At 34.0% G+C, this 10,000-nt stretch overlaps 1 protein-coding gene and 1 long non-coding RNA gene across 2 annotated transcripts in view; one reads left to right on the top strand and one right to left on the bottom strand.

The window, feature by feature from the left end:
- Window positions 1-428, top strand: part of LOC136833348 (uncharacterized) — a 159,868-nt gene extending 159,440 nt beyond the window's left edge. The window contains exon 4 of the long non-coding RNA XR_010851444.1: window positions 1-428. This exon is cut by the window's left edge and continues 454 nt beyond it. This is a non-coding gene — a long non-coding RNA (uncharacterized lncRNA).
- Window positions 1-10,000, bottom strand: part of LOC136833346 (neural cell adhesion molecule L1-like) — a 121,015-nt gene that overhangs the window by 12,572 nt on the left and 98,443 nt on the right. The window contains exons 2-3 of the mRNA XM_067095364.1: window positions 6,278-7,271; window positions 1,785-1,921 (exon numbers count right to left, since the gene is read on the bottom strand). Of these exons, the coding sequence (XP_066951465.1) occupies window positions 1,785-1,921; window positions 6,278-6,350 (210 nt within the window). The 5' untranslated portion in view covers window positions 6,351-7,271. The remainder of the gene's footprint in view (window positions 1-1,784; window positions 1,922-6,277; window positions 7,272-10,000) is intronic.

The following is a 10,000-nucleotide window of genomic DNA, read 5'->3' as shown; positions in this document are numbered from 1 at the left end:
CGGAAGTTAACCAGTATTTGAAATTCAATTTTTCGTTCACTTTGTTCTCGCCGAGCGTAAAGTAGTGAATATATTCCAATAACGTCTTGAGTCATTGATATTAATTATAAAGACGGGTTTCTTGTAGATATATTCGTCTGTGCATAATTATCTGCAAATAATCACAGGTTATACACACAAGCACACACACACACACACCTGCGTACATGCAAACACATGAGTATTAATACTTCTCTGTGTGCGTGGTAAGTACCAATAAGGACTTGACGCAGACAACTAATAACCTTTTATTGTAGAAGTCTGAAGCACGTAGCATATTCTCTTCAGAAATGAATTATAAGTAAGGTGTTGTGATATAGAATGAAAAACACAGGAGTAGTGAGAAAGTGTAGTTATATATTATTATCTTTTTTGTTGTTTTATTCTAATCGACAAAGTATTTTTTTTCACCCCAGGTAGGATATTGTAATACAGTAAAAACGAACGAAAAATGATGAAAACATTGAAATAGTTCTTATTATTATTTTATGCAAAAATCCTGATCAGTGAATGTCGTCGATGAATGAATGTGAAATGAAAAGGAACTGAACTGTAAACAAATGGAATCCAGGAATTAACAAGGACTAGCACGAAAAATTATGAAAACATTTAAATAATTTTGGTTTTCATTTTATGCAAAAGTGCTAACGAATGAAAGACGTCGATGAATAAATGTGAAATAAAAAGAAACTGAACTTTAAACAAGTGGAATCTAGGCATTAACAAGGAACGGCATTAGCAAACGTTAATGAAGACGCAAAGCGCGCCTTAGACTTATGATTTAGGAATAGCGTAAACGTGTAACTCAGTACCTGGATTACAGCAGACTTTCGCGGGAGGAGGAGGAGGAGGAGGAGGAGGAGGAGGAGGAGGAGGACGAGGAGGGGGAAGGAGAAGGAGGAGGAGGAAGGGGGGAGGAGGAGGAGGAGAAGGAGGAGGAGGAGAAGGATGAATCGTTCACTTCGCAAAATTTTAGTTTGCCTAAGTCTGACGATAATCTAATCTGCTAACTTCGTGCTTCGTTTAAAGGAAGAATAATATTCCGGAAACTGCATTCGGTTTGAAGTAATGGGTCAAAACTTGAAAGCCGCTTCGTAACAGGAGTTAAAACAATTAAGGGTCAGCGCGCTCTCTCTTGTTCAGTCTGATATTTTAGATATTGCAAATCGAATTTGTTAGGGCTAGTTGCTAGATGAATTCATTCAGGACCTAAAACATTATGAAAAATGGGTGGTATATATTTATATTTATATATATATAGCAGTGTATATATATATATATACATACATTAATATATATACATACATATATATTTTTATACATATATATATATATATAACGTACACACACACATATATATAATATATATATATATATATACACATATATATATAATATATATATATATATATATATATATACATATTACATATACATATATATAGTGCAGTATCGCAGCAGGTAAATGAAAGGAAATACTTGAAACAATAATATGATATACTTTATATAAGTATATATATATATATATATATATATATATATACATATATATATATACTGTATATATATTTATTTATTTATTAGTTTTCGCTAGCCGCTGCTAGCTTTATGAACTATCAAGCAGTGGCTAGCGGCTACAAATTATAATTATATCTTTCTAGATACTCATATCAGTGTGAATTTCCTTCCACATAAAACTAAAAGAAGATATGCTCACTGAATAATTGTAACCATACCACACTCACCTTTTTATCCCCAAGTTGAGCAACTCGACAGTGGAGGTAAGCTGACTGGCCTTCTAACGCAGTCACGTTCCTCGAGGGCGTCTCGAGGAAATACGGCTTCGTATTGAAGTGGGGAATTCCTTGCTCTAAAGTAAATCCTGTTGGAAACAAGGAGTGACATAAGGAGCGTGTAGTCTGCAATTCTTTATTAAGTTTGCACACATCAGTATCCCGATTCTCAGTTTGAGTTTGTTGGGGCGGTAGGTTGGTTGTGGGGTTGAGAATGGTGAAGCCTCTCACGCTACTTTTCCTTCTCATTATTTGGATTTTGTTTCCTTAAGGGAAAAAAGCTGTTCTTGATTTTTGTGTGTTTTTTACTCCCCTCGGTTTCTTGCGAATTCTGAGCCTGGGCTAGATTTAATCGAAGTTCTTTTTGTTAAACCTGGGTTAGAATTAATTGAAGTTCTTTTTTTAAACATTGTTAAATTTAATCGAGTTCTTTTTTTAACCTTGTTAGACTTAATTAAATAGATTTAATTGAATTTATTATTCTAAACCTGGGGTAGATTACGTTGAAGTTCTTTTTTTAAACCTTGTTAGATTTAATTAAATAGATTTAATTGAATTTCTTATTCTAAACGTGGGTTAGATTTCATTGAAGTTCTTTTTTTAAACCTGTGTTAGATTTAATTGAAGTTCTTTTTTTAAACCTGTGTTAGATTTAATTGAAGTTCTTTTTTTAAATCATGTTAGCTTTAATGTAAATTTGTTTTACCTAGGGTAGATGTAGTTTAAGTTCTAATTTTAAACCTGGGCTATATTTCATTGAAGTTCTTGTTTTAAACCTTGTTAAATTTAATTGAAGTTTTTTTTTTACCTGGCATAGATTTAATTGAAGTTGTTATTTTGAACCTGTGTTAGATTTCATTGAATTTCTTTTTTTAAACCTGTGTTAGCTTTAATTGAGCTTCATTTTTTAAACCTGTGTTAGGTTTAATTGAAGTTCTTGTTTTAATCCAGAGTTAGATTTAATTGAAGTTCTTTTTTTAAACTTGGATTAGATTTAAGTGAAGTTGTTTTTTAAACCTGGGTAAGATTTAACTGAAGTTCCTTTTTTAACCTGTGTTAGACTTAATTGAAGTTTTTTTTTAACCTGGAATAGATTTAGTTGAGGTTCTTTTTTAAACCTGGGTAAGATTCAATTGAAGTTCTTTTTTTAAACCTTGTTAGATTTAATTGAAGTTTTTTTAAACCTTGGTTAAATTGAATTGACTTAACTTTTTTTAAACCTGGGTTAGATTTAATTGAAATTCGTTTTTTAAACCTGTGTTAGATTTAAATGAAGTTCTTTTTTCAAACCTGGGTTACATTTAAGTGTGGCACTGTTCTTCTAATGACCTCTATACTTTAAAAAAAAACGCTCAAGAAAATCTCTCAGAATCAGAATTTTACAAAACTCTACTAAAAAATGCAGTAAAATTCTTATTTCTTAGAAAAAAATTATAGCTTTTAGCTTTTTCCCTCAAATCGAATATAGTATCCACGAGATGACAAATGAATGCACTTATGCCTCGACTATAATTCAGAAGCCAGATATTTTGTCTTTTTATTCCTTCTTGAGCTTTTAGCACACCCTCTCGACTTCACCGATAAAGCATTTGTAGGTTACTTTTATATTCATCCATGCATTATTTTTCCATTTTTATATCTTCGTTATCTCTGCAAAATTCGCATTACCTTTCTTCCCATTTTGCGCCTTCTCATTTGTAACATTCATAAATATATAAAATTCTACTTCTTTTTCCGATTCTCTTTAAAAATATCCAACCTATGTCATCATCTAGAATAAAGTTTGATTTTTCTAAAGATAACGTTCATTTGTTTATTTTATAAGGAGAAAAAATTAAACCAGCCCCCATTATGTCATCTGCAAATGTCAACAATATTCGTACGCCTTTCTATTAATTCATTGCCCTACCGCCATTCTCTCGTCATCCCTTATGAAATGAACTATATTGGGGACAACATAACAACATTGCAGTTCCACCTCTTCATAAAACTGATTCTCTCTTGAAAGATCACTATTTCTTCCATAAGACTTAGAGATCATGCATAAAATTGAAGACTTAGAGATCATGCATAAAATTGATCTTCTCATTATGGGACCCTTTTTATCATTCATCAGTATAACATATCATTTAAGTATAATCCTATCGGTTGTTTCTTTAGTATGATCCTTAATCTAGTATTTTTAAAAATTCTTCGCACTTTCACTTTTATTCTGTAATTAACAAACCCAGTTCTGCAAAGTGATTGTATGATTTCTTCAGTCAACCTTCAAGTGCTCTCTGCTTAGTTATTACATTTCTGTGTGTAATTTGTATTTGTATTCCCGTCATTCCACACAGGGCTTTTCCTGTTGAAAGTGATCGTGATGTTCCTCTGCTAATAGAATTTCGCGGACCCTTGTCGTCTTCTCCCTCTAGTTCCTCTTCAGATCCTTCTCCTCTTCCTAATATTGTAACGTGTCTCTCTTGTCCTCTTCGCAACTTCGTTATTGCAACCCTTTCTGTCCTCTGAATGACCCCGATAAGCACCGTTATTTATTTTTCTTAAATATTCAGTGTCCGAAGATGCGCCTCGCCTCCCCTGATTTTTTATTCAGGAACCTTTTATCATTTCTGTTGTAACTATGATAATTTGATTAGTCAGTTTCACCTTTTTTTCGACGCGTTTTTATTCCTGCAAATCTAAGAAATTTTGATTCTAGCCTTACACAGGCAATTCTAAGCATTTTGACTATATCCTTATCTGCACCAATGTGAATGTTTAGACTGTTATTATCTAGCCTAAATATGAATATAAACGTTTTAGACTATATTCTTATCGGCGTGAACGTAAACGGTTTTACTTATTCTCATCCAGATACATATGATTATTTTGCAATATTCTTATCCAATCAGATACAAACTACATGCTTGTTTACAATATTCTTGTTCATGCAAGTAGGAACCTTTTTTTCCACAATAATCCTATCTGCAGTATTCTTATCCACGTTAATATAAGTATTTTTAACAATTTTTTTTTAAAGTTTTGGACAGAATTATTATTCCCGTCATGGCAAATGAAACTTTGTTTACAGTATACTTATTCAGGCAAACATGAATGCAAACATACATAGCCTGTGTGATGTCGAACGTAACGACATGACATTAATGTGCGAAAAGATTTAAAAGGAAGCGAAACACAAGACGAAACAAAAGGAACAAAACCGATCGAATGGATACAGCAACGGTGCTGAAATAATTCGTTCTGAAAAGTATGATGAAATTCTCTTCAGCTTTCGGTTACAGGTGAAAATTGAATTACACAGAGCATCAAACGGGCCAAATTTGAAGCCATTAGACATAATCGAAATGCATTTTAATTCAGATTCAAATGGCTATCAAAAGATATTACTACTTAATCTGATTTCGCAATTCGATCCCAGCTATAGGTAATCCATTTTTTTTTTTCATGCGCAGCAGGTAGCTGAAAATACATAACAAGCAATATTTTAATTTATTTCTCCCGACAAGAGTAGGGAAAATGATATACAAAGATGAAAACGACATATAAATGGGAACAAGGAAATATGAATTGACAAAATGAACATTGATTCAAATGGGTTTTCAGTGGAACTTAGAGCGAAAATATTCTTTTTCAATCTTTGCGGATTAGAAATGAGATACCACTGATGAAGTTTATTGAAATTAATTCCTAAAGCTTTCCAACAGAACGAACATATGGGAAAATTTTATAAAAAAGGTAAGAAAACCAACAGAAGTTTTATATACAGCATGAAAGAACATACAAATAGAAAGGTCACTATATACAAAGCATGCAAAGATCCGAGTGAATTTTCAGCAGAACTGAGAGAGAGAAAACCTCAAAATACAAGTACGCAGGAATTTTGTTACCATTGGGATCTCTCATCCATAATCATGAAGAATGAAGTGCCATGTTGTTTGGCAGCTGAATTATTCAGCACCACAGAGAAATGAAAACTAGTTTGAGAATAATTGACAGGAGAATAAATGAATTGAGGATAACGGAACAGCAATGGTGCAGCAAGAGCTTAAGTAATCCATTAATCCAACTGGAAGGCATCAAAGGAGGTAAACTTCGTATATATCAAAGTGATTCATTATTAAAAATGTTATTATCAATTCAAAAAAAAATTAAAAGATAAAAAAGAACATAGAAATCCCTACAAATCACCGGGATTAATCCGATGTACAAGCCATAATGAAATGCGCCTTTGCATGCATGACACATTTCATTTAATGTAATTCCATTATCCTTTTAACAATGCAATGCCTTAAATTTAATCCCATTAGCCTGTATGGCGCATATCCTTAAATCATAGAGGGGGAGGGGAGGGGAGGGGAGGAGGGGATTTAAATCTCCCCTTTCGCTCTCTCAGGAGGATTACGGATTTTTTTTCCCCCTTCAGCACAATGAAATATTCTTACCTGCTTTCAGCGTCGTCACACAGCAGGAGATACAAAGGAAAGTCCGAATCGCGAAGCCTTTCTCCGGCACCATATCGCAAGCCGTCTATTTTTTTGCCTTTTTTTTTTCTTTTTTCCTTTCTCTTTTATTTTTTGTGATGGGTCACAGGCGCGAGAAGGAGGAGAAGAGAGGTCGACGGTATGTTACGAAGAAGGACAGGAAGAATGTAAGAGATGGAGAAGGAGGAGGAGGAGGAGGAGGCGGGAGAAAATAGAACGGAAAATTGAGAAGAGTGCAGGAGATGGACAGAAGGCGGAGAAGAATGCAGGGGAATGACTTCGAGAAACAGAAAGGAAGGAGAAAAAGAATTTAAGAGATGGCCCACGAGTAGGAAAGCAAGGAGGGCGAGAATAAAGGCGAAGGCAGAAGGAAGAAGAAGTATGCCGGAGAAGGACTAAGCGCAGCACGAGACGGAGAGAGAGAGAGAGGGGGGAAGAAAGAGAGAGAGAGAGGGGAAGAAAGAGAGAGAGAAGGAGGCAGAAGAGAGAACGAGGAAGGAGAGAAACAGTGCAGAGAGAAGCGTAGGTGAAGAGAGAGGAGAGAGACGCCTTTCGGCCCGAGGTGATTGTGATGGAGGTGATAAATGACGTCCCAAATCCTTTCTCAATAGCCTGAAGGTTATTTCGGGCTTTCCATAAAGATCAGGCTTTCATTTTTCATATTAATGAATATTAGGAATCGGACTTCACTTTTCCTCTCTTATTCCTCCACTTCTTTTCCGTATGCAGCGGAGAGCTGAATTCAGCGAGGCCGAAAGGACGGTACAAAATTATTTGGAACTCAGTCTCAGACGCCACTCTGAATACTTTTCATTTTTTTGAATTCACCAAACTGCATTAATGTTCGTCAAAAAAAATTCATGTCCGTCTTACACCTTCATCCAATGGGCATTCGCTTCTTTTACCACTTCTTCTGTAGCATTGATGGTCCCACGCATCCGAGTGACGGCATTATCTGTGGAGAGGGGAAGAGAGAGAGAGAGAGAGAGAGAGAAAAAGATTAGATCAAAGCCTTTACAAGTGTGCATTAATTCTTGCCGCCAGCGTAAAAACGTGACTTTGTGCGTAAGTTCTTTTACATCATATATATATATATATATATATATATATATATATATATATATATATATATATATATATATATATATACATATATATACATATTTACATATATATACACACACAAACATAATATGCATATACATATATATTATATATAGATACACATGCATACATATATGCATATTAAGTTTTAACAATTACCTAGTGGAATTTGAATGAATGGACATGTGAAATTATGAAATTGGGTGAGAGAATCTTTCTTAAGATAATATGGCTTTAAAAAAATGGTTAAGTAGTGAAATCTGTTTTTTTTTTTCTCGGGATAAAAAGGAACCAATTTCACTGAGATATATGTTGGGTGGCTTTGGTATTCGTAATGATTATCACGAGCTTTACTTTGATATGAGGATTAATCATATTGAATTTAATTATTTTATTATAGGATTTTGAAGTCTTCATGATAATTTGAACAAAGGTTTTATCGCTTTTAATTTTCATTTTGCTTAGACACAGACACACACACACACACACACACACACACACACATATATATATATATATATATATATATATATATATATATATATATATATATATATATATATATATATATATATATATATATATAAAATATGGATGAATAATATATGTATATATATAAAATATATGGATATGAATGTTTGTAATATATGTATATATATATATATATATATATATATATATATATATATATATATATATATATATATATATATATATATATATATATATATAATATATATATATAAAGCAATTTCACAGTACCGAAAACTACAAATTTCTCAAAGCTTTGTAAGTTACATACCACTGAAAACAAGCTGTCTAGGTCAGGATTGTCAGATGAACAAAAATAAGAACCGCTGCGTAAAATAACGCAGCATGTACAATGGACCGTGCTGGGTATCAGGAAAAGAGTGAGCAGTAGGTGCTTCAGATTTAGAGCTGAGTTGAAAGAACGGCCATGTAATACCATGAATAGGAACGGTATTCACTGAATTCCTCTGCCTCACGTCAAGATATGTCTGAGTTATAAAGACACAACCAACAGGATATGAAGGGTCAGGAATACTGAAAATGGCAGAAAAATTGGCTGAGAATCGGGAGACGCAGAGTAGTCGAAGGGTAAGGTGACTTTATGAAAGGGAGAAGGTTTGTGATAGAGCATAAAGAATGGGGAAAAGAGAGAGAGAGAGAGAGAGAGAGAGAGAGAGAGAGAGAGAGAGAGAGAGAGAGAAATATGAATTTGGAACATTTCATATGGCGTCATATGAAATGTGATAAAACATGTGACTGGATAAAAGAAAGAGAGAGAGAGAGAGAGAGAGAGAGAGAGAGAGAGAGAAATATGAATTTGGAACAATTTATATGGCATAATGTGAAATGTGATAAAGCATGAGGACTGGATAAAAGAATGAGAGAGAGAGAGAGAGAGAGAGAGAGAGAGAGAGAGAGAGAGAGAGCGGAAGGGAGAAATATGAATCTGGAATATTTCATACGGCGTCATTCCTATACCATAAAGAACGCACACAGAGAAAGAAGGAAAGAAGCATTAAGAGAAACTGTCACATGTAAAAGTAGTTTTCAGTGTGTTGATAATGGACGTGTTTTTGAGCACCAGTCATAGGTAACTTTGGAAGCAGACTAAACGAACATTTCAAGACAAAATTAGAAGACAGTGCTTATAATTTAAAGTAAAAGTAATCAAAATCACAACCAGTCGTTATGATGGCCAAACACTGCCACACAGCAAAGTTGAGAGGCTCTAACGCAGATTGAGCTAATTTGTACCTTTCGCTTAAGTTCCGCCCGCCCGCAAATTCCCGAGATGTATACTAGTATTGCACCAGCCCCGTTTTTTTTTTTTTTTTTTTGCCATGGCCCTAGGTTAGGTTTATAGGTTAGTTAGATTTACATAAGTTGACAATAATTTGGGCGTGGGAAACATAATGAGACTATTTTCAAGAAAATATGGTTAGTTTTTAAGATATGGCGTTCCGCTATTTTCAGGGAAAGATCCCGATATTCGGTTACACCTCGGGAAAATGCTTCTCGCCCTACTGGGAAATCTGATTTCACTCCGTACCATGGGAGTTAATCTGCCGTACTGTTAGATTTGAATCCGCGTTTATTAAATTTATGTAAGTCTCTAATTGCAAATTTCATGTCTAGGTTATTTTGTTTCTCGAACCAGAAGGCCACCAGTACTGCATTGCCTACAATACAGTACTGAATTAATTTTAATTTCTCTGCTTACAGACTATACATAGGATTGCACCGTGCACAAAGTAGTTAAAAATTGATCCTAAAAGTATCAGTACCACTATCCCCATAGAATCTGGTGTTATTTTTCTTGGGTCAAGTAAGGTTCTTATGAACAGTTTTTTTATTTTCGAACGCCAACAAATAGACCACATACGCACAAATGCAAGCTTTTCTTGATCAGTTACTTTATTTTTGTTATACAGTAGATTTTTATCAGTTTCTTTTAGTTACTTAGAAGTTAGCTTGGCATATTAAGTTAGGTTTTGCTTTAATTTATACTGTTCAGTATACTTCTAAGTTCTTAATGAACGATTTTCCGGT

The sequence above is a fragment of the Macrobrachium rosenbergii genome, chromosome 51, assembly GCF_040412425.1.
Source record: "Macrobrachium rosenbergii isolate ZJJX-2024 chromosome 51, ASM4041242v1, whole genome shotgun sequence".
Taxonomy (NCBI): Eukaryota; Metazoa; Arthropoda; class Malacostraca; order Decapoda; family Palaemonidae; genus Macrobrachium; species Macrobrachium rosenbergii.
The sequence above is the reverse complement of the archived record's forward strand: the minus strand, read 5'-3'. Positions and strand labels throughout refer to the sequence as shown.